A 25701-nucleotide genomic window follows, 5' to 3' on the forward strand; every position below is an offset into this window, starting at 1 on the left:
GAAAAGTAAGTAAAAACACAAGACAAGACAAGACAAGGACATAAGAAGCTAAGCAGGGAAGATAAGGGCAGGAGAGGACAAAAGTGCGACCGCCTTCGCTGAGAGCCAAAAGAGATGTCCATCACAAGGACATTGGCTCGAGCGCGCTGTTGGGGAGAAGCCGGCCCAGACCTGTGTTTGGTCCAAGTACGTCACAGGGACAGCGGTTCGGATACACTGTCGGAGTCCATTTCTGCGTACTATAGTGCACGGAGTGGCGGTGTTCGTTCCTTGGTCCGTAGAAGGCAAGGACCTCACGGGGGACGCCTCATGTAGTAAAATGGGATCTAGATCCAGTAGAGCGGCAGACGTTCCACCAGGCAGCCAGGGACAAAACTCAATATTTGACTGTATGGTTAAGAAATGGGGAATTGGGTGTATGAAATATGTTGTTAAGTGGCAAAAAGTAAACGGGTTTCCCGGGAAGGGATCGCTGAGTGTTAACCAGTTAAAGAAAGTAGAGAAACAGTTGCGGGAGGAGGAAGTGAAATTTTTGAAATAAAGGAAAGTTAACACTGTAGATTTGCGTAGCATAAGCGATGAGAAGGAATGTTTGAAAATGTGGATGATGGAAGCAGAAAGGAGGGAAAAGAAAGCAGCTCTGAAAGAGTTGCCTAGAGAAGTGCATGGAAGGGAAGCTGATGCAGAATCGGCCTCAGCGCCTCTTCCGCCGCCGTATATCAAGGAGAACAAAACATAATTTCCCTGTTCACACACTGTTTGTGCTTCTCCTTGTGCCCTAGTACAAGATGTTTTGCTGGGCCTGAACGCCAATGCCGATCTGGATTCCTTGCCTGACCCTACGCTGGGGGTAAGACACCTGACCTACGAGCATGAAGAAAACCATGGATATTGTCAGGCTTACAAGCAAAGACAGGTCGAATCTGTGAATTATTTTATACTTCGTATGATAAATGTGTTTGAAGCTAATGGTGGAATACCGAAGGATGACATGACAGGTGTCACCGCCTCCACATGTGAGCACCATCTCTGCGGCCATATTTTACGGGGACTAAGATCAGATGTGGCAGCCGAAGTAAGGTGTTCGCAAGTGGGGAGGGAAAATGAACCTCGGCTAACGGAACTACGACGCCATGCCCGCCACGCTCAGAACCACCTTGACGAAAGTAAAAAGCAAGAAAGAGGAAAAACAGAGCGGCGACCTCCACAACGCAGCCTTAACTCTGTAAAAAGGCCTCAGCGAACCCGCGGGGTGGCTTCCACTGTAAAGGCAGCCGGGGGGGAAGACGTGATCGACGACGTGATCAACGGCGTGATCGACGGCGTGATCGACGGCATGATCGATGGCGTGATCGACGATGCGATCAACAACGACAGCAGTGGTGAGGAGACCTAGATGCCTGCTTATCCTGTGGTAAGTTTGGACACTGGAAGCGGAATTGCCCTAACCGAGGCTATCCAAGACGCGAACATCATCAACACTAAAACGACCAAGTGACCAGGGCCAGTGGTGGGTGCAGGCAGACTGAGACCGGAGGGAAAGGACGCCAGAGAACGCTTCAGGCTGTGGTTTTCCCACCTCATCAGAACAGGGAAGTGAAAATCACACACACACACACACACACACACACACTGACGTAGAAAGTGTTTTACACACAGACACACACACTTTAATACATCACACTTTTGAGCATGTAGAACGGTTTCTGTGTCACCAGCTGGTACATACACTCAACAAAAATATAAACGCAACACCTTTGTTACTGCTCCCATTCCCCATGGGATGGACGTAGAGACCTAAAATTCATTCCAGATACACAATATAACCATCCCTCCCAAACAGTGGTCACAAATCAGTCCAAATGTGTGGTAGTGGGCACATCTGCTATATTGAGATAATCCATCCCACCTCACAGGTGTGCCACATCAGGATGCTGATCTGACATCATGAGTATTGCACAGGTGTACCTCAGACTGCCCACAACAAAAGGCCACCCTGGAATGTGTATTTTTTTGCGCTATTGGGGGTCTGGGGACCCAGAACCAGTCAGTATCTGGTGTGACCACCATTTGCCTCATGCAGTGCATGGAGTCTATCAGATTGTCAGTTGTGGCCTGTGGAATGTTGGTCCACTCCACTTCAATGGCTGTGCGAGGTTGTTGGATATTCGTGGGAACTGGTACACGCTGTCGTATACGCCGGTCAAGCACATCCCGAACATGCTCAATAGGTGACATGTCCGGTGAGTATGCTGGCCATGCAAGAACTGGGACATTCTCAGCTGCCATCTGCCCAGAACAATGTGACCCATGATTCATCCGTGAAGCGCACACCTCTCCAACGTGCCAGACGCCATCGAATGTGAGCATTTGCCCACACAAGTCTGTTACGGCGACGAGCTGGAGTCAGGTCAAGACCCCGATGAGGACGACAGGCATGCAGTTGAGCGTCCCTGAGACGGTTTCTGACAGTTTGTGCAGAAATTGTTTGGTTGTGCAAACCAATTGTTCCAGCAGCTGTCTGGGTGGCTGGTCTCAGACGATCTTGGAGGTGAACCTGCTGGATGTGGAGGTCCTGGGCTGGTGTGGTTACACGAGGTCTGCGGTTGTGAGGCCGGTTGGATGTGCTGCCATATTCTCTGAAACGCCTGTGGAGACGGCTTATGGTTGAGAAATGAACATTCAATGCACGGGCGACAGATCTGGTTGACATTCCTGCTGTCAGCATGCCAATTGCACGCTCCCTCATTGCTTGTGGCATCTGTGGCATTTTGCTGTGAGACAAAACTGCACATTCCAGGGTGGCCTTTTGTTGTGGGCAGTCTGAGGTACACCTGTGCACTACTCATGATGTCAGATCAGCATCCTGATGTGGCACACCTGTGAGGTGGGATGGATTATCTCAATATAGCAGATGTGCCCACTACCACACATTTGGACTGATTTGTGACCACTGTTTGGGAGGGATGGTTATATTGTGTATCTGGAATGAATTTCAGGTCTCTACGTCCATCCCATGGGGAATGGGAGCAGTAACAAAGGTGTTGCGTTTATATTTTTGTTGAGTGTATGTACATTTAAATAGCGCGCCTTATAAATCACTACCCTTGTATAAAATGTTAGTTTGTAATCAGGAAGTAGAATTTCTTGTAGATTCCGGGGCCACCAACTCTGTATTACGCTCAGATTCTCTCTCACCCCAGCCCGTGCTGGGTGAGAGGTTCACTCATTCTGTGTCCGCATCAGGAACCATACAGAGAGACACTTTCACCCCTGTGTTGTGTAGACGGACAGGGTAGAAAATTCACACACGGGTTTCTGTGGTCAGACCTGTGCCCGGTCAAGTTGCTTGCCAGAGATTTGATGTGCAAGCTGAAAATAAGTTTAATTTCCTGCTATAATGGCATTAAAATCACGCAATCTGACTATGATTATATGATGGTGAAATATAGCCCCGTGACCCCGGCTTTCGCTTACGGGTGGAAGCTGGAGGAGGGGCTGTTTGTTACAGAATTCGTACAAGGGACTCGCAACTGCATGCCTCCAGACGTCTATTTTATGGCTTCCGGAGAGTTGAGTTGCATGTCTCATTTTTCTCTGCATGGTCCTGATGACAGTTATGAGGAAGAATGGTACAGAACCAAGAATGATTTGCTAACTGTGACATGTATGTTTTGGAGCTCCACATTTGCTGCACTTGCGATTTCTCTCACTGATGAGCAAAGAAACATGTTTGCTATGGATGCATCGGTCCCACATGTTTCCCTGGCAAAAGCTTACAGCTACCAGTGGGAAGACATGGGAGAATTTATGCACTGGTGCTACCGCGCCTGTGATTGGGAGACTACAGATCACAAGAAAGCAGTGTTGTTTTCTCGGGAAATAAAAGCCTACAAGAAAACCGTGACATATACAGTCCATTGTGTCCGCTCAGTTGAGCTAGTGGACATAGCTGTCTCACACTGTCTGCTTCAAACGACACCTCCTCTAAACTCCTCACACCCCCTGCTGACAGAGGTGCCTGATGGCTTGTGGGCCTCCTATATGTATGATGTAGGCTAATTAAAGATTGTGAGCAAGTGGTAATCACTTCAAAGTCCTCTTTTAGACCATGCCAAAGACAATATCCTCTGAAACAGGAAGCCATAGAGCCATATAGCACCATGGTGATTCCCTTCGCCCGGTGGGTTATTACTCTTCCAAGCTTGACCCAGTGGCTGCGGGCCTGCCTGGATGCCTGCGAGCAGTAGCTGCATGTGAAAAGGCCGTTCTCGCCTCACGTGACATCGTAGGGCACTCTCCTCTGACAGTGCAGGTACCCCATGCAGTTTCTGTTATTTTGCTGGAGCAGAAAACTTCACACCTTTCTGCAGCTTGCTGGCTCAAGTACTCTTCCATACTGCTTGACATGCCCACCATCACAGTGAAACGATGCACAACACCTAACCCAGCCACTCTTATCCCCACGCGAGAGGATGGTGAGCCACACAGCTGCACTGCTGTATTGGGTGAAACTTGTACACCTCGGATCGACCTGTTAGATGTTCCCATCGAGAACTCTGACATTGTGTTATATGTAGATGGCTCCTCCTCACGCGATTCATGTGGAACTAACCGGGTGGGTTTTGCTGTGTGTTCTGATCATGCTACTCTTGTTTCAGGCTCATCGCCCCGACACTTCTCAGCACAGACTGCGGAACTTGTGGCGCTCACAGAAGCCTGTAAACTTGCGGAGGGTGAGTCGGACACCATCTACACTGACTCTCGCTACGCGTTTGGTGTGGTACATGGTTTTGGCGCCTTGTGGAGACACAGAAAGTTCCTGAAATCTGATGGGAAGCCCAACCTGAATGCTAACCAGGTAGCAGCACTGCTGGACGCCATCCTCCTACCTGCTCGCATTGCTGTACTGAAGTGTGCAGCACACACAGGTAAAACTGATTCTGTCTCCCGAGGAAATGCTGCCACCGATGCAGCCGCCAAAGCAGCCGCCGAAGGAGGCCTACCCTTCCAACTTGTCTTGGCGCCGCTGCCCACACCTAGCCTCACTGATCTCCTGCTGTACAGTCATTTGCCTCCCAGCCAGAGAAATCTGGCGCAAACATGGCTGCACACTGGTCAAATCTGTCTGGCGCTCCCCTGATGGCCGCCCATGTCTGCCTAACCACTTCTTCCCATGGTTTCTAAAATGGGCACATGGGTTAGACCATGTGTCTAAAGGGGTGAAGCTACAAGCAGTAACATCGCTATGGTTCACCAAAGGATTTTTCCACAGCAGCTGAGAGGTGTTGCAAAAGGTGTCTCATTTGTGAGACCAACAATGTGGGTCTCACAGGTAAACACTGCAACCCCCCCCCCCCCCCCCCCCCCCCCCCCGATATGCCTTTTGAACATCTAATGATGGATTTTATTGAATTGACACCAGCCGAGGGAAAGAAGTATTGTCTGATGGTAGTGGACATGTTCTCTAAGTGGGTAGAAGCATTCCCCACTAAAAGTGCAGACAGCAGTGCAGTGGCAAAAGCCCTCCTGTCAGAAATCATTCCCAAGTGGGATATCCCGGGGAAAATCACAAGTGATAATGGCACTCACTTTGTGAACCAGGCATTGAAGGAAATGAGCGAGCAACTAGGTTTCAAATTGCAAACACACTGTGCATATCACCCACAATCTGGAGGTGCGGTGGAGAGAATGAATGGCTCCTTAAAGTCCAAGCTGGTGAAGTGCTGTGAAGAAACTGGCCTCACGTGGCCAAAAGCACTTCCCCTCGTGCTGATGTATGTGCGCACACGGACCAAACCCCCAGTACACCTCAGCCCTTATGAGGTGTTATATGGACGACCTGCCAGAGAGGGGGCAGAACCCCCGAAATGGACAGGCATGTCCACAGAGTAGTGCAACAGCGAAATGATTGTGTACTGTCAAAATCTCTCCAGGATTCTCTCGCATGTACACAGAGCAGTGAAAGCAACCCTGCCCAGGCCAGCAGAAGGACCCCTGCACCCGTTCAAACCAGGGAACTGGGTGTTAGTGAAGGATTTCAGGAGGAGACACTGGAAGGCGAAGCGGTAGCTGGGCCCATTCCAAGTCCTACTGGCCACAAACAGCGGTGAAGGTTGGAGAACGAGTTACTTGGATCCACGCCAGCCACTGTAAGCTGTTTGGAGGAGAATCACCTGGAATGGAGGAACAACCGGACGAGACAAGCGGGACAGAATAATCCCCGCACCTCATTCAGGTAGTAGGCAGTCTACCCTCTACCTGCAACGATGCAACAAGCCAGGAAGCAGCTCATCACTGGGGTAGCCCTGATGCTCTTCAGTGGGCTGATGATTGCCCTCTGGAACCCATTTTCCAGGAGACCAAACTTCCCGGGACAATGCCACGACTCCAAAGAAGACTCCTATTATTTAATCATAGGAGTGGATCAGGCCGGCGCAGACACAATGGGCATAATAAAGGTAAGACTACATCGTGCATTAAGCCCAAACCACAGTGTGACCCGTGCTAATGCAACGGAGGTCACCGCCACCATAGCCAAGCAAACATTCAGACCACCAAATACTTGGCTTGACTGGATAACATACACGGCCAGTGTAAGCAACATGACAGACTGTGTGGCCTGCTCTGCAGCCTGCCCCACACTGTTCACTGTGCCTGTCCCTTTATTGTTCTGGGAGAACAGACCAGGAATTGATTGCATGCTACCACTCCCCCCCCGTGTTCTCCCCATGCCTAACCAGAGTAAATGCCACCCCCGTAGGAGCTCCTGATGATTTATCGTGTGCTAAAATAATAAATGTCACAAAATGGGAAAATATGAGCAGCATTAACATGGCTTGAGCCAATCTGTTCTGGTGGTGCGTTGACAAGGTGTTAAGTGGTGTGCCTACTCTGCCCAGCAGCTGGTCAGGAACCTGGACCATTGTGAGGTTGGCTCTCCCTATAGTGTTAGCAGGGTCCCACACCTCTGCAGAGACCCATGTGGGAAGGGCCCGTAGGACCACAACGCAAGATTTTGATTTGACTAAAAACTCCACAACTTATATAGACGCTATAGGTGTCCCCAGAAGTGTCCCTGATGAGTTTAAATTGGTTAACCAGGTTGCAGGGGCTTCGAGTCTATCTTCTTATGGGTAACTCCGAATAAGAATATGGACAGAATAAACTATGTCCATTACAACGTCCAGCGACTGGCCAAATCTGACACGGGATGCAGTGGCAGGCCTATCTGAACAGCTGGCTGCCGCATCCTTGATGGCCTGGCAGAATCGAATGGCTCTGGACATGCTCTTGGCTGAAAAAGGGGGGGTCTGCACTATGGTGGGTCCTCTGTGCTGCACTTTCATTCCAAAAAACACAGCTCCAGGCGGCACTGTAACCAGAGCCTTGGAAGGTTTGCAAACACTGTCATCCCAAATGACAGAGGACTCCGGCATTAATAACCCCTTAGACGGGTGGTTCAACAGACAGTTTGGGAAGTATAAGGCCATAGTGATGTCGTTGCTAATGTCCATAGCCACTTGTATTGCCATTCTCACATGATGCGGTTGCTGTCTGATCCCATGCCTCCGTACCCTATTGAGTAGATTAATCACAGTGGCACTGACAAGAGAAAGCGAGTCTCCCAAATTGCAGCTTACCCTGTTGAAAGCTGAAGATTACATTGATGATAGCGAGAGCGAGGATGATTGTGATGAGTGAAGTTATTTTTCCTGACACTGTAAGAATGATGGATATTGTGAAACCTTTTTGAATGTGCAATGTTGCTGATGTAATTAACAGAATGTTAGGAAGAGAAATCCTTGGTATTAGTGATTGGGATGCAATCAAGAGGGTGGGAATTGTAGTAGGATTTCTCTTTAATGTATTGTCTTGATGAAATGCTTTGATGTTACTTAGTTTAGTATGTCTGGTTCACACCTCATTCACACTGGGAAACAGACGGTGAGAACCTGGTGAATGTCTCCCAGGAGATGGAAGCTCACACAGGTAGGCTTGGCCCCACAGTGGGGGAGAGTCTCAAAGGTGTTAGAGGGTTTTCTGTTTAGAACCAAGGTGTGAACTGCAACAGTAAAAGCCTTTTGTTCTATGACTGTGTTTTAAAAAGGATCTGAACTGTTCATTGTCAGAGACAACTCTCAGTGCCGCCTGACTGACGTCTCTCCTCATGCATGGGAAATAAAGTGTTGGGTTTTAACTGCTCATCAGGTCTGCAGGCTTTGTTAATAAATTTCCACGACAACACACACACACATAAAGAGAGAGAGAGAGTATGCATAGTATGCAAACGGCTACCAAACAGCCATCACAATTTGTCATACAACGAGAAGAGGACAAATCAACAATTGACAATGTATAATTAATATTAAAATCTGTAACATAATGTATTGTTTGGAGTTTAGTCTGTTACTGTTACTATTTTTACCATTTGTTTTTGGAGCAACTGTAACCTACATAATTTCCTTAGGGATTAATAAAGTATTCTGGTTCTGATTGTTTCAGTATACATGACCTGCCATGATCCAATGACACATCTGCTTGCCTGTATCTTTTGCTCGTTTCTCCTCCACTTATTTTCTCTATTTTCTAAAATGAGGACCTGATGGCTTTGAACTTTTCTTGTCCATCTTCCATTGGTTTTAATTTTGCACTCCCGTATGAACACAAATCCCCCAACCCGAAGATCACCACAACATAACCTAACAAACCTACACCTTAGTTCACAGATTCACTTTGTCTAGGGTGTATTGCTGGGATTTCACACAACCCAGGATTCAAATCATGAATACATAATGGGCTTGGATTTACAACATTATGAATGAAATGTGCTCTATTTGGAAGCAGCAGGGTCCCCTCCACTTTCAACAGGTTGTGTGTGAGATTTTAAATCATCAAACTGTAAATTATAAATTTTAAATTGTTATTGATCTCTTTACCGCTAGTCCTAAAGTGGATACCTTTTTTCTTACTCTTCCTATATTTATTGTTTGTTTATTTGCACTGCTGTAACTGGAGCCTTGTCGTCTAGTCTCTCTATTGTACTGTATATAGCGAATATGAGAATAAAATTTACTTTGACTTCAGCACCAAGCAGGCGCTCGCGCTCACTTTTCGCATATAGAATTTCAAAAAGACATCGGTGCAAATTATAAGTCTGTATCATAATGTCTGGTGTTTTTGTGTTTGTTGGTTTGTTTTTATTTTGTTTTATTTTGCGAGTTGGTTATTAGATGCTGCTCCAGCCAGCCGGAGAAACCCCCGCCACCCTGCCCTCTCCTCCCTGTGCCGCAAGCAGCTGGCACACCTCACAAACGGAGGGCACCCTTACTCCCAGCAAATGGGCGATAGAAAACCGATCGGTGCCTATGCCATTTGCGCTGACTGATGTCGGGGCAGCATGAGTACAAGCAATTTTTTTTATTTTTTTATTTTTTGCAGATGCCCGTGATGCCGCCCCCACCATGATGCCGCCCCGGGCAACCGCCTGTGTCGCCCGTATCAAAAACCGCTATTGTAATTAGGTAACCACTGCTCATCTTGCTTGACCCAACAGGTCAAGGGTTCTGCTATGACAGTTGTCAGAGGAGAACCAGCATGACTTTGCAGTGGCAAAAATGGAATCTGTTGCATGTATGGTGATTAGCACCACTTTCAAACCAATACTCTAGTTTTCATTAAAGTACTGAGGGAGTAGCCACTTCCTAACCTCACTGGATACTCAAATTCTTTCTTTCATTTTATTGCTCTCCTTTTCTGTGTCTAAAGAAGAAAAACAAAAATAAACAAAAATGTTTTTAAAAATTACACAATCCTCTATTTTCTCTCAGCCAGTTTTTTTAAGCCATTCTTTTGGTTAAATAATTGGATACATTTTATAGACCTCTTTAATTTTTCTTCAATGCTTACAAGGGCAATGCTTACAATTTTTGTCAGTTTGCTTCTTTACATGACCCCAGTGGGTTTTAAATGAAACAGTTAAGATGTTATTTTAATGCAGACCTTCAGCTTTAATTCAAGGGTTTTGAAAAAGTATTTCACTAATTGTTATAAAGTACTGAAATATTTAATAATAATACTATAAATTTCATATACATGGGCCCCATTCTTTTAGAGATAAAAGATGTGAGACATTGCAGAGAGCCTTTATAAAGACACATAAAAAAATATAAGTTATGTTAAAACTTGCATGTTTAAAAATACTTATTTGTACATCCACAATATTCTTAATATAGTCTGGTTACAGAGTTTAAATTCCTCCCTCAGTGTTCCCTCTGTGTGATCCAACTTCTCTGGATATGCAAAGTAGTGTGGTACAGGAATGACATTCTGACTTGCACCAAACACTTTTTTTTTCTTTTTGTAACAGTGTAGATAGCAAAAACTTGTCAGATAAACAAGTCAACAGTCTGGCACTTCCTTAAAAAGCAGGAATCCACTGGCTAGCTCAGAATCACCAGAAGGCCTGGAAGACAACTAAAGTGGATGACTGTAGATTTTTTTCCATGATTAAGAAGTTTAGGGAAATTCCTTCACAACATCTTGCCAAGTCAAGAACATTTTTGATGATGTAGGTATATCGTCGAAGTCTGCAATTGCAAAATTCTTTCATGAATGTAAATACATGGGATTTTTACAATAATTTGCAAACTACTGCTTAGAGTACAAGTTCACAAAGTCAAAAAAATATCTCAAAGAAAAAACTAAAATATAGTTGAGTCAGAATAATGATAAGATAACTATAGCTATGGTGAAGAAAAGTGGCAGCTCATGCACTTTTGTTTGGTTTTTTTTAATTTCTTTTGTTTTATCTATAAAACTCAAACATGTGATATGATATTTCAATTTTATATATCTTAGATCTGCTGCACATTGTTAAAGATACTTCATTGAGGTAACATCATACAAAAATAAATAAATAAATCTTTCCTGCATCCATTTCAAATTAAAAGCACTCAAGTCTTTCACTCAACAGAAACACTGGCCTTTAGGTTTTGATTATGTCATATTTGTATGAACTTACTGTAGACAGATTTGAATGATGAAATATTCAAATATTTCAAATGATCTTTTAAAATAATTCATTGTAAGTACCATTTTTCTTGAAAGACAAGAATTATTTTCTGAGAGGTATTCATTTTCGATTTCAATGAGCTGTATATACTTTCTATTAACATTTTATTTTTATTTATTTTTCCATTTCTTCCATTGTCATATTTTGGAGACAGTAGTGTTGGACTTTGATGCACACTATATAACACACAATAGTGACATCATATGTTCTGAAGTATTTACCATATAGATTTAGCAATTTTCTGGTTTTTTGCCATTTCAGAAATACAGGCTAGATGTCTCCTAAAGGATTGGGTTCATATTCTTCATGGTTCAGATTGAAAATTAATTCATTAATTAATCAATTACCTTAGAGTTTATGGCAAGTGTCTGTTGGAGTTGGGTGCATCTCGGCACTTCTTTGAATGAGCACTTAAGTCACTGGTGCCACCGGTGGCATTCAGACGACCCCGGGCACCCTGTGTGGCACGTTGGCTATTCTCCGCCAATGACATCACAGAGACAGACTCAGTGTCAGACTGTACACTGTTGCTCCAGTCATTACTCCAGCTGCAGAGACAGGGAGGGCGTTGTTTACATAATGACAGTCTTTAGGCCTGTAGACCATTAAAGCAATTAATATGGGAAAAATTTCTGCACTGAATATCTTCTTTCTGTTATCAAAGTATGTTTTGTATTCCAGGTTATGTATGAACTATGTATGAACATGTATGCAATTTAAAATGCAAGTGTTAATTCTGTCATCAGGAAAAACCAGTACCCAGTAAATTTTTTCTGATCTTATTCATCTTTTATCTTACTAGATGAAACAATTTTCTACATCTAAAGAGAAGTGACCTTTTCAAAAGCATAGCAAAATAATAGTAGAGTAGTTGTCCGCAATGTTCACCAGGAGGTGGACACACCGGGGGGGACAGAAGGACTTGAGTCCATTTGGATTGAGACCATCAGGACTAGCACACATTGACTGAGGTATTGTCAGTGCAGACCTTATCTTATGGTACCTCATAACTCAAACTTTCTTGATGAGCTGTGACCTCTGCCCCAGCTTCCTTCAAAAGGCCTTCTTTCCCTCCTTAATACTTAAAAAAGGCATTTAAAACAAAGTGGTTTCTTGGCTCTAATACTTGCCTTCTTGTTCCCTAACTTGAATATACTTAATTTTTGTGGATCCGAATTTGTTTTTGGGAAAATGGTAAACATGTTATATTCTCACTGCACATGATGCTGGATACTGCGTTTGCCTCTGAAAAAAGGCAACCAATGAGAGAGGTTTTTACACTGGGAGGAATCTTGGAGTAATTTTTGGTCAGGATATTTCCCTGAGCACACACAATAAGCAAATATGTAGAACTGTCTTCATTCATTTGGACAATATCAGTAAAATTTGAAATATCCTGTCTCAAAATGATGCTTAAAAGCTAGTTCTCACATTACTCCTAACACTGGACTACAGCAATTCATTATAATCAGGTCGCTCTGAAATATTCCTGAAAAGCCTTCAGTGGTTCTAGAACACTGCAGCAAAAGTAGTAATAGGAACTAAATAAAAAGAGGCCCTAATTCTCCCATATTAGCTTCTCTTTATTGGCTTCCCGTTATTCTAAAAGAGGAGCCTGCAGACTGACTCCCTGTTCCAGGAGTTTTATCTGTCCTGCTGTTCTTACTATGCCAAGTTGATAGCCTTTCCAGCAGACCACAGCATGACAGACTTGGAGAACTCATCACAGCACTGTCCTCAACCATGGCACACCCCAGGGCTTCGTTCTCAGCCCACTCTCATATTCACTTTTCACACAAGACTGCACCCCTATTCATAACACAATTTTTATATACAATTTTGCAGATGACACAGCCGTGGTGGGGATGATAACCGACAACAATGAGACGACCTACAGAGAGGAGGTCCAGGGATTCACATCCTGGTGTTAGAACAACCACTTGCTCCTCAGTACCAGCAAGACAAATGAGCTTGTTGTTCACTTCAGGAAACATAAAATGGATACATCACATGCCAGTGGACAAACTCTTTTTTAATTCCCTCCCCTCTGGCAGGCTCACAGTCATGAGAGCACAGACAGTATTTTTGCTCTCATGACATGCTCTCATGCTCTTAACAACAATTAAAACTTCACATGTGAATTCAACAACCCATGCATGTAGAACTCAGCAGCTACCCACACAAAGAAGCCATGATACATGCAAGGGTTTCTGCTTTGTGAGTGTTGTTATAGATTCACTCTCTCACAGGTAACTCTATTCTCAAAGCTGAATTCTGCTCAGTCTAATCAACCCGACTTTCCTCAGGTGATAGGACAGAGCAAATTTTATATTTGTTTAAATCTGGAAACTTATATTTACTCAGATGACTATTTTTAAACATTTTTTACTTCTCTTAGGAATGACTTGTGCTCCTTATTATGATGATTTATTTTCATAAAAATATGTATCATATTGTACAACAGACTAACTGGACAGGAGTCGAGAGACTTCATAACCTTTGCATTTTAAGATTTCTGGAACATTAAAGTACTCCAGAAACAGTTTTCAGTAATTCCACAGCTACACAGAAAAAATAACTGTTGATAATTAATTTGGCAAACTCATTTTCCAAGTTATAAAAAAAATCTGTTTAAAACTGTGCTTATGTTGATGCCACAGTATAACTCGGTTTAATGCTGTGAACTGGCCTTGTCTATTAAAAATGCTGTAAGGTTAATCTGAGTGTTGGGGCTTTCTTTATATTGCTGTGGGATGCTTATCTTACATCATAAATCACCTTGAGGTGGCTGTTGTTGTGAATTGACACTATATAAAAACTGAATTTGATTTAATTTATAATAACTCGTGTCTGGGACCTTCACTGAAAGTTCCTCTGTAGAGGAAGCAAGTAAAGTCTGGGGGTTATGGCTCGCTCATGCTACCCTATGCTCTAATTATGGGGGTATCACAAAGCTGGGTACTGGAAAGGAGGGTTTGTCTGTTAGTCGAGCCTCAGATTCTGGAGAAACATTGTGGTTTTTGTGCTGATCATGGAATGCTGAACCATCTCTTTAGACTCTTAAGGATATGTGAGGGTGCATGGGAGTTTTACCATCCAGACTACATATATTTTGAGCACTTGGAAAAAGCTTTTGAGTGTGTCTCTCAGAGTATCGTTTGGGGGAGTTTCTAGAGTATGCGGTATCTGGCCTGCACAACTGTTGTGAGAGCTTGGTCTGCATTGCTGCCAATAGGTTGTACTCATTTTTGGTGCATGTTGGACTCTTTGTCACAGATTCTGGTGTCCTCAGAATTTCATCCCTGCTTTTTGTAGATAAAGTGGATCTGTTGGTATCATGAGGTGGTGACCTCCAGTTTGCACTGAAGCGTTTAGATGCAGCAGGACTGAGAATTAGCACCTCAGAATAAGATCCTCAGCTATAAAAGACTGGAATACCCAGTACAGGTCCGATGTGAGATTCTACCCAAAGTAGAAAAAGGGAGCGCTGAATGTAAAAGCGAAGCTGTCAATTTACCGCCAGATCTGTCCCCACCCTCGACTATGGTCACAAACTTTGGGTAGTGACTGAATGAGGTTGCAAATACAAGCCCTGGGAATGCTTTGGTGTTGTCCTTATAAATGGGAGGAGGTGGCTGGGGAGAGGGAGATCTGAGCTCTCTGCTTAGAGTGCTGGATGGCGATCTAGCCTCTGATAAGGGGAAGAATTCTGATGGATGGATGCGTGGATAGAATGGTTGTAAACAGCCAGTCACAGAAAAAGCACTCTACATATATAGGGTTCACTTTGGTCAATATCTATTCAAGTGCTCAGTGGGCTAAGAAGTTGCCTGTAGAGTTTAAAATTATGTACAGTGATCCCTTGCTATATCGCGGTTCACTTTTCGCGGCCTCGCTGTTTCGCGTATTTTTGGGGGGTCCAGTTTTGCTTCTTTTTTTTACCGCACATTGAGTTCTGTGTCCTGATCGGCTGTAGACCAAATTGTCAAATTTACATAAATCTTTGCTAGCAGAAGACAACAAACACAACAGTGTCAGCATCAAAGGATTACAAGGCACATTAAGCAAAACCAAACAATCAGATAAGTCAAGCTTTATTCAACTTATTCTTCTTGCTTTCTCTACTTCCGCACCATTGATTCATTAATTTTGCATTCTCTCGCAGCTGCTCTATTCCCATGTTCTTGACCTGAAAAGAGGGTTTGATCTTTGGTTTCATTCTATAATACTGGGCTTATTTTTCTATGAAGGTTTGAACTTTGCGATTGTTTAAACAAGAGTGAAACGTGTGAAAATGTCGATGCCTGTCTGAGAAAACTATAAAGTGTGTAGTGAGGTGTTTTACGGCCTTAAAAACATCTATAATAATTGATAAGATAAGATAAGATGACCTTTATTAGTCCCACAGGTGGGAAATTTGTTTCGTTACAGCAAAAGTGCAAAGTTATGTAGCAGAAATTAGAAAACACTGGAATGCAATAAAATAAAATACTATATACAATAGAATAAAATAGAATAATATATACAATAGAATACAAATGTTATATACAACTTTGCGGATTTCACCTATCGCGGGTTATGTTTAGAACGTAACACCCACGATAAACGAGGGAACAACTATATATAGTTTTTCTTGGTGTTCTTACTCTTGTCTTGATCATTAGGTCACTAACAAGCAAGATGGATGAACTAATAGCGTTACTCTGGAGTCTGATGGAGTATCTGGAGTGTAGCCTGATGTGCTTTAGTGAAATACAGATGAAACAGGACATTCCCGATGACAGTGTATCTATTGAAGGCTTCCACACTGTTCGGGGTGGCAGTGACAGCTTGGTGAGTGGTAAGCAGAAAGGAGGGGGCTTGCTGTTCTTGTTAACAACCGATGGGCTAGACCTGCTCATATCTCAATCAAAGAACTAATTTGTTGCCCGGACAATTTATTTATTTAAAAAGGGACAATACAGTTTAACATTTAAACAGTTTCAATTTGGAGCATGAAACTGATATGCTGCACATAGAGTTTATAGGTATCACAAATTCATAAACATTCATTTTTTTTGTCACTTTTTGGCTTTTATATTCAAAATCCAAACAAACAAAATTACAACATTCAATTAAATAAAACCATAATACAACATGGCTCAAACCAATTAACTGTGTATTTTGAAAAATCAAATTTAAACAGTTTACACAGACTGTCTTTTTGACACTATAAGCAAGGGGTGTCAAACTCAAATACACAGTGGGCCAAAATTCAAAACTGGAACAAAGTCGCGGGCTAACGCTAATATTTATTGAAAAAAAAAATCTTCCTCTAGATATAAGAATGAATCTTTTCTTATGGACTCAAACAAGTTTTGCTGAAAAACTGAATATGGAACAAGCAAAGCTTAATACTAAACAATATATATATTAACTGTATAATACCAGTAGGCCAGCTCTAATAGTAATTTGGTATGGCTCCGCGGGCCAAATGTACAGGGAGTGCAGAATTACTAGGCAAATGAGTATTTTGTCCACATCATCCTCTGCATGCATGTTGTCTTACTCCAAGCTGTATAGGCTCGAAAGCCTACTACCAATTAAGCATATTAGGTGATGTGCATCTCTGTAATGAGAAGGGGTGTGGTCTAATGACATCAACACCCTATATCAGGTGTGCATAATTATTAGGCAACGTCCTTTCCTTTGGCAAAATGGGTCAAAAGAAGGACTTGACAGGCTCAGAAAAGTCAAAAATAGTGAGATATCTTGCAGAGGGATGCAGCAGTCTCAAAACTGCAAAGCTTCTGAAGCGTGATCATCGAACAATCAAGCGTTTCATTCAAAATAGTCAACAGGGTCGCAAGAAGCGTGTGGAAAAACCAAGGCGCAAAATAACTGCCCATGAACTGAGAAAAGTCAAGCGTGCAGCTGCCAAGATGCCACTTGCCACCAGTTTGGCCATATTTCAGAGCTGCAACATCACTGGAGTGCCCAAAAGCACAAGGTGTGCAATACTCAGAGACATGGCCAAGGTAAGAAAGGCTGAAAGACGACCACCACTGAACAAGACACACAAGCTGAAACGTCAAGACTGGGCCAAGAAATATCTCAAGACTGATTTTTCTAAGGTTTTATGGACTGATGAAATGAGAGTGAGTCTTGATGGGCCAGATGGATGGGCCCGTGGCTGGATTGGTAAAGGGCAGAGAGCTCCAGTCCGACTCAGACGCCAGCAAGGTGGAGGTGGAGTACTGGTTTGGGCTGGTATCATCAAAGATGAGCTTGTGGGGCCTTTTCGGGTTGAGGATGGAGTCAAGCTCAACTCCCAGTCCTACTGCCAGTTTCTGGAAGACACCTTCTTCAAGCAGTGGTACAGGAAGAAGTCTGCATCCTTCAAGAAAAACATGATTTTCATGCAGGACAATGCTCCATCACACGCGTCCAAGTACTCCACAGCGTGGCTGGCAAGAAAGGGTATAAAAGAAGAAAAACTAATGACATGGCCACCTTGTTCACCTGATCTGAACCCCATTGAGAACCTGTGGTCCATCATCAAATGTGAGATTTACAAGGAGGGAAAACAGTACACCTCTCTGAACAGTGTCTGGGAGGCTGTGGTTGCTGCTGCACGCAATGTTGATGGTGAACAGATCAAAACACTGACAGAATCCATGGATGGCAGGCTTTTGAGTGTCCTTGCAAAGAAAGGTGGCTATATTGGTCGCTGATTTGTTTTTGTTTTGTTTTTGAATGTCAGAAATGTATATTTGTGAATGTGGAGATGTTATATTGGTTTCACTGGTAAAAATAAATAATTGAAATGGGTATATATTTGTTTTTTGTTAAGTTGCCTAATAATTATGCACAGTAATAGTCACCTGCACACACAGATATCCCCCTTAAATAGCTAAAACTAAAAACAAACTAAAAACTACTTCCAAAAACATTCAGCTTTGATATTAATGAGTTTTTTGGGTTCATTGAGAACATGGTTGTTGTTCAATAATAAAATTATTCCTCAAAATACAACTTGCCTAATAATTCTGCACTCCCTGTAATTAGGCTGCGGGCCAAATTTGGCCCGCGGGCCAGAGTTTGACACCTATGCTATAAGCCAACTGCCATGTTTAGGTCAAAAAACACTGTTGGCACAACTTTATCATCATCTAAATTGCACATAACATTCTCAGCAAAGTAACGGTTTTCATTTTTTGTAGAACATCTAAAACCAAAATGTGTTGGATGAAACAGTTGATTGATTGGTTGATGATCAGTTAATTGTTCTGCCATAACCTTTTCAAGTAACTTTGATAGAACAGGAAAATGGAAATTACACAATTATTACTATTAAATTTATGTGCCATAGAACCATTGTCTCTGATAACACAGGTAAACAAAAACATGTTTGTAATAATCAGAAACACAACACACTTTTCTAAACCAGTTTATAGATCTGCTTTTAGTTTTTTTTCTCACATTAACTTTTTGAATTATGAGTAATATTAATTTGCAATGGATTTGCATAGTGTCTTTATTAAACCACAGGCACCAATCAATTAACTGTTTCAGTACTCAATAAATATTCAGGTCAGTGTCAGTCAGCTACCACCATTTATTTAAAAACCCTTGTGTATACTATGTCTGGATTTGTACAGTACAGCATCCACAAGTAGTCAGTCAGTGGTGGACAGCTATTCAAAGGCCATTTTCTTGTATTTGTGTCAGTGTTGATGGTATACTTGCACACAAACCACTACATTGGACACTGATGTGTCACTCCTTACCCTGGCGTATGACGTGTTTCCTTGTAATTATTGTTATTTAACCCTTTTATGCATTAATTATGACAACCTCAATCAGGATATTTTCTTAAATATTTTATTCATCTTTTTTTATGCCTAAAGATGAATAAAAATACTTAAGAAAAAAAATCCTGATTGAGGTTGTCATAATTCACGCATAAAACGGTTAACTTAATGTCCTGATGAAAACACTCCCTGTTCATCACTCACCATGCCAAGATTTTCTGGAAATAATTTGAGGTAAGAGTGCAGGAAATGTTTTTTTATTGACATTCGACAACCCAGTTTCTGGTAGGAATTAAGCAGATGCTGAACTCCTTCCTTTTATGCAGGTGACTAGGTAATGCCCAGAAAGCTTTCGAGCCACTTGAGCGCCTCCCAAACTTTCATCCTGCAAAACAGTCTTGATCTGCAGACCAATAAATATCCCTTCCTTCATTTTTGCAGGATTCATCTTTGGAAACCTTTCAGCAAGGTACTGAAAACCTGATGAGTTTGCTTTGCTCATGGCCTTGACAAGATTTTTCATCAAGCCTACCTCAAGGCAGAGGCAGAAACCTGACAGTGCTTGTTCCTGGCTCCTAGGCATCTTATGGCTGCCAGTCACGCTTGATATAATGTTCCACAGTAGATCGGCTGTACCTCAGGCACAGGAAACAGCATTATTTGGTGAATTCTCCTCGCATTCCAATCAAAATACCAATCACCTTCAGATCACCACAGATGTTCCACTAAGGATTTTTATACGTGACTAATTCAAACAGTGTCTTCATATTGTCATAGGACTCCTTTAGATAAACAGAATGGGCAATCGGCATACTTGGTTTGGCATTTCCAATATGGAGTAGGACTGCCTTCAAGCTTCTTTGTGAAGAATCAATGAAGAGACGCCATTCAGCGGGAACATGCTCTTGTGACAAACTGCTAAATGTTGATGTTCTGTTGATGTCATGACAATAGCACAGTGAGCCATCAGGAGTGAAGAACGCTGTCAAGTTATGACTTTGACTTCTGTAGTGAGTTTACAGTAACACCCTTGGTAAGCACATTCTTCTGCTTAACCCTCAAAGCAATAAAGTTTGTCTTTTGACAGATTCAGATCACAAACGAGATTGTTCAGCTCTACTTGTGTAAAAGTCTCTGGTTCTGAATCTTCATTGGTCACGTAATCAGGATCTGATGACTCTGGATTGTAACTAGATCCGCCTTGAATATGTTCCTTACCACCTTCTACAGAAGCTAATCCATCATGTGGTCATCATGAGGAACAGACCTTATTGTAGAATCCAGGGTGGGATATATACAATTTTGTGCTTGTTTTTTCAGAGAATCCTTTTGTCTTCAATTAAGATGGCGGCGCGCACAGACGCAGCAGCTCTATGCTCTCCACTTAGGTGCCTTTCCTTTTTGTTTCTCCTCTTTTTATTATTCTTTTGTTTATCTTATTATGTAAAGCCAAATTTTCCGACAACCATCTGGAATTATGCAAGATCGGATATAAGAGCCAGATCCCAATTACCAGTGATTATCAGAGGGTGCACAACATCCCCCCGGAGATAGCCAGAACATCGGGTTCTCCGTGGATTGTTATTGGCTCTGCCAAGAAACGCAGGCGGCGGAAGGAACGCAAACTGGTGCACAAACACTAAGATCATCACCACAGTCTGCTCCCCGGACATAGAGGAAATGTCTGTCATGTGCAGACCTTTCTACTTGCCCAGAGAACTGCCTGCAGTGCTAATAACAGCAGTCTACATACCACCAGACGCTAATGCTAGCTCAGCCCTTGCATACCTGCATGACATAATCTCTGAACAGCAACGGACATACCCAGAGGGAGTACACATCATTGCAGGGGATTTCAACAGAGCATGCTTAAGAACTGTGCTGCCTAAATTTGTACAACATGTGAAATGCCCTACGAGAGGAAATAACACCTTGGATCATGTTGACTCAAATATTAAGCAAGCCTACAGATCTGTTCCCCTCCCCCACCTGAGTATGTCCGACCACCTCTCCCTACTCATTGTCCCGGCATACACACCACTCAGGAAAAGGACAAAGTCCACCATCAGAACCATTTATACCATTTCTGAGGAAGCTCTCGCTCAATTGCAGGACTGTTTTGCTCTCAAAGAGTGGAGTGTCTTTGAACAGGATGACCTAGAGACTCACAGAACCGCAGTGCTGGGTTACATCAAACACTGCATAGACACTGTCACCACAGAAAAGCGGGTCCGGGTCTACCCCAACTGTAAACCATGGATGACAAGCAAGGTTCAGTCACTGTTAAAGGTACGCAACTGTGCATACAAATCTGGGGACCAGGACATGTACAGCAGAGCAAGAGCAGACCTTAAAAAGGCATCAGAGCAGCAAAACTGGACTATTCAAACAAGCTATCAGATCACCTCTCTGATAACAACTCCAGGAAGGTATGGGAGGGCCTGAAACACATAACCAATTACAAAGCCAATGGGACAAATATAGATAATATGGACAGCTCGTTAGCAGAGGAACTTAACCATTTTTTAACCGCTTCGAGAAAACTGCAGTCACCCCCACCATGCACACCACCCTGCCCACAGCGTCCTCTGAGCACAGCCCCCACACATTTAGCCTCCAACAACATCAGGTCCGCAATGTGTTCAGAGCAGTAAATCAGAGGAAAGCTGCTGGGCCCGACGGAATACCTGGTAGAGTGCTCAAAGCCTGTGCCTCCCACCCAGCTTCGACCCCCACCAGTTTGCCTATAAGGCAGACTGAACTCCTAGTGTCCTTCTACCGTGCCACTATCGAGAGTGTGCTGGTGCACGCCATCCCTGTGTAGTACACTGGTTGCACAACAGCTGACAAGAAGAGACTACAGAGGGTCATCAAAACTGCAGAGAAGGTGATTGGCTGTCCACTCCCCTCCCTGGACTTAATTGCCAGCTCAAGATGTCTCTCCAGAGCCAGGGGAATTATAAAGGACCACCTCCATCCTAACCTCCACCTCTTCAACATCCTGCCCTCTGGAAAAAGGCTCAGATCCATCAGGTGCAAAACCAGCAGACTAAAGAACAGCTTCTTCCCGTGGGCTGTCAGAACTCTTAATGCAAACTAAGAATGTGTAAAGACTTCCCCAACACATCCACTCTGACAGTGCTGTTGATCATCTATGTGCAATATCTAAGTCTTTCCATGTTCTGTGCAATATTTTTGGCTCATGTGCAATATTTTGGTCCCAGTCTATTTCAATGTTTCTTACACATACACCATTGTATATAGTTTCACTCACATATATGTATACATATACACTGCTTTTTATTGTATTTATTTATTTCCCCCCCTTCGTTGTATATTGGTTTCTCTTCTTCTTACTTTTGCACCTTTGTGGTCTAGCTACCCAATTTCGCTGTGCAAGAAACTGCACAATGACAATAAATAGCTCTAAGTCTCTAAGTCTCTAAGTCTTCACATGGCAAAAATAGCAATCATTGAGATGATCTCACGGTTTCTGCCACACCATCAGGATTGCAAATAGCATTGCTGCTTTTTGCAGAGTTAGCAAGTCCACTGGAACAACTGTTGCAGGAGAAATGTTGACCCCAAGATTTATCCTGGTCACCCAGTGGACAGCCAAAGTACAATTTGTATATCTTCTTAAGGTCTGTGGTAATTAGGCAATGTTGTGCTTTAGTTGTTAATGAACCACCCAAGTAACAGAAACTGTCTAGGGCGCAGAGCAATTGCAATTTTTGGTATGAATTAACCAAAAAAAAAAAAAAAAGAACTCTGCTAGCTAGCATAATGGACAGGTTTTTGACGGGGCTCGCACACAAACGAAAAGCAGAAGTTGAAGCATCACCAAATATGCATACAAACCCACTTCCTTCCAAACCAAAAAGCAGAAAATATGATGAAGCATTTCTTGCGCTTGGCTTCACCTGCACAACGGTGGGTAATGAGTAGGGATGGGTATCAAAAACCGGTTCTTGTTGAGAACCGGTTCCCACTGTTTCAATTCCTTGGAATTGTTTGCCATTTTTGCAAACGATTCCCTTATCGATTCCAGTTTCCCCGAATGACGTCACCACGTTGCGGAGCGTCATTTACCTGGCAGGAAACATGGCGGCTCAAACGCTCAAAAGTTTGGTTATACTTTTCGAGAACAGATGACAACAGGGCAACTTGCAATACTTGTAAAGTATAAAGTAGATATTTTGTTTAAGGGAGGAAACACTACGAATATGCAAAAGCATTTTCTCACAAAACGCACAATGACCTTAAATGAATGTCGTGTTTTTAATTCCGCTCCGGACTCGTGAATCTCAACCCAGCAGCAGCGGTAACGTTTGCACGTCTTCTCCCGTTAATGCGGCAGGTAAATAATCAACTAACAGTGCATATTATGTTAGCGTGATCTGCCTTATTACAAAACCTGCCATTACTGTGCATTTAGGTGACCATGATGAGCGAGACAGACAGAGTCTGGCTCAGATGCTGGCAGTTCTCGCTGCAGTCTATTACTAGTAATACTATAACTTTTTTATACATGGGCCCATACTGGTAATGACTGATGTCATCGCCACAGTCAACTACATCAAAACACGACCTGTGAAAGCCCAGATTTTTTCGGCACTGTGTGAAGAAATGGGCTCCAACTACACAGCCGTTTTGTATCACAGCGAGTCCCAATGGCTGTCATGTGGGAAGGAGAGAGGTCTTTGAACTGCGAGATGAGATCCGCAGCTTTTTGAAGAAAGAGGGCAGTGATCTTACCAACAAATTTAACTGTAACAACTTTCTCATGAAACTGGCATACCTCAGTGACATGTTCCTGAAACTCAATGAACTAAATTTACAGATGCAGGGCAGGAACACTCACCTCCCACATCTGACAGATAAAGTCACATCATTTGTCAGAAAACTTGAAATGTGGAAGCAACGAGTGAAAGATAGAAACGTGGACTCATTTGAGAATTTGAAATCATTCATTGAAGACAACAAGCTGCAGAATACAGTGATCCCATGCATGAACAAACACGTCTGCCCTTCAGAAACATTTCCAGAGACATTACCTGGTGCAAGATTCCAAATAATATGACTGGATCCGTGACCCCTTCAGTCCAACACCCCCTGCTGACTTCAGCACATACAAGGAGGAACAGTTCATTGATCTTACCTGTGATTCAACTAAGAGGCTGCAGTTTAATTCAAAGACCCTGAAGATCTTCTTGTAAAACAAATTGCAAAAAAGCAAAAAAAGTTTGGGTGCCACTGATCTATTCAGTTGTGTAAATCCACAAGAGCAGTAAAACTTAGAGCAGTAGTAGCCTAGCTCAGTTAATCACAGTTTGTGAAAAATCTGCTGGAGTTCTCAATAGAAAGTTCTTTGAGTTGTGATTATTTTCCCTATTGACTACAATTTTAGGGTTCCTCCATGTGCTGAATCCCACTTTAATCCCTTCCATACTCATTTTGCTGGTTAGAGACAAGAAAAAGTTTGGGGGTTTTTTCCTTCTTTTTCAATTTCCATCTTCTACTAAAGTAATTCAAGTATAAGCTGGGCTACTATAGCGCCAGGTTCAGTTAACTTTGTAAAAAAACTGCTGGTTGAATCATCTTCCAACAAGCAACAACTTTTTACTTTCTTAATTGGAGTATATTTCAGAGCCTGTACTTTTTCGCTTTTATTTGAGTAAAGAAGTTGAATTAGTAAATGGACTTATTCTTATACAGGGAGTGCAGAATTATTAGGCAAGTTGTATTTTTGAGGAATAATTTTATTATTGAACAACAACCATGTTCTCAATGAACCCAAAAAACTCATTAATATCAAAGCTGAATGTTTTTGGAAGTCGTTTTTAGTTTGTTTTTAGTTTTAGCTATTTAAGGGGGATATCTGTGTGTGTAGGTGACTATTACTGTGCATAATTATTAGGCAACTTAACAAAAAACAAATATATACCCATTTCAATTATTTATTTTTACCAGTGAAACCAATATAACATCTCCACATTCACAAATATACATTTCTGACATTCAAAAACAAAACAAAAACAAAGCAGCGACCAATATAGCCACCAAGGACACTCAAAAGCCTGCCATCCATGGATTCTGTCAGTGTTTTAAACTGTTCACCATCAACATTGCGTGCAGCAGCAACCACAGCCTCCCAGACACTGTTCAGAGAGGTGTACTGTTTTCCCTCCTTGTAAATCTCACATTTGATGATGGACCACAGGTTCTCAATGGGGTTCAGATCAGGTGAACAAGGTGGCCATGTCATTAGTTTTTCTTCTTTTATACCCTTTCTTGCCAGCCACGCTGTGGAGTACTTGGACGCGTGTGATGGAGCATTGTCCTGCATGAAAATCATGTTTTTCTTAAAGGATGCAGACTTCTTCCTGTACCACTGCTTGAAGAAGGTGTCTTCCAGAAACTGGCAGTAGGACTGGGAGTTGAGCTTGACTCCATCCTCAACCCGAAAAGGCCCCACAAGCTCATCTTTGATGATACCAGCCCAAACCAGTACTCCACCTCCACCTTGCTGGCGTCTGAGTCGGACTGGAGCTCTCTGCCCTTTACCAATCCAGCCACGGGCCCATCCATCTGGCCCATCAAGACTCACTCTCATTTCATCAGTCCATAAAACCTTAGAAAAACCAGTCTTGAGATATTTCTTGGCCCAGTCTTGACGTTTCAGCTTGTGTGTCTTGTTCAGTGGTGGTCGTCTTTCAGCCTTTCTTACCTTGGCCATGTCTCTGAGTATTGCACACCTTGTGCTTTTGGGCACTCCAGTGATGTTGCAGCTCTGAAATATGGCCAAACTGGTGGCAAGTGGCATCTTGGCAG

General features: G+C 42.8%; 1 protein-coding gene across 9 annotated transcripts in view; it reads right to left on the reverse strand.

The window, feature by feature from the left end:
- The window catches only part of nrg1 (neuregulin 1), a 77489-nt gene that overhangs the window by 8292 nt on the left and 43496 nt on the right, over positions 1-25701 (reverse strand). The window contains exons 9-10 of one of the 9 annotated variants that reach the window (XM_076886790.1): positions 11422-11622; positions 7049-10589 (exon numbers count right to left, since the gene is read on the reverse strand). The exons of 7 other annotated variants lie outside the window; for them this stretch is intronic. In XM_076886790.1, coding sequence (XP_076742905.1) covers positions 11430-11622 — 193 coding nt within the window. In that variant the 3' untranslated portion in view covers positions 7049-10589; positions 11422-11429. Of the gene's footprint in view, positions 1-7048; positions 10590-11421; positions 11623-25701 lie in introns of those variants that run through there. One more of the 9 variants, XM_076886789.1, reaches the window with a different exon arrangement.

Source organism: Maylandia zebra, linkage group LG7 (genome assembly GCF_041146795.1).
Source record: "Maylandia zebra isolate NMK-2024a linkage group LG7, Mzebra_GT3a, whole genome shotgun sequence".
NCBI lineage: Eukaryota > Metazoa > Chordata > Actinopteri > Cichliformes > Cichlidae > Maylandia > Maylandia zebra.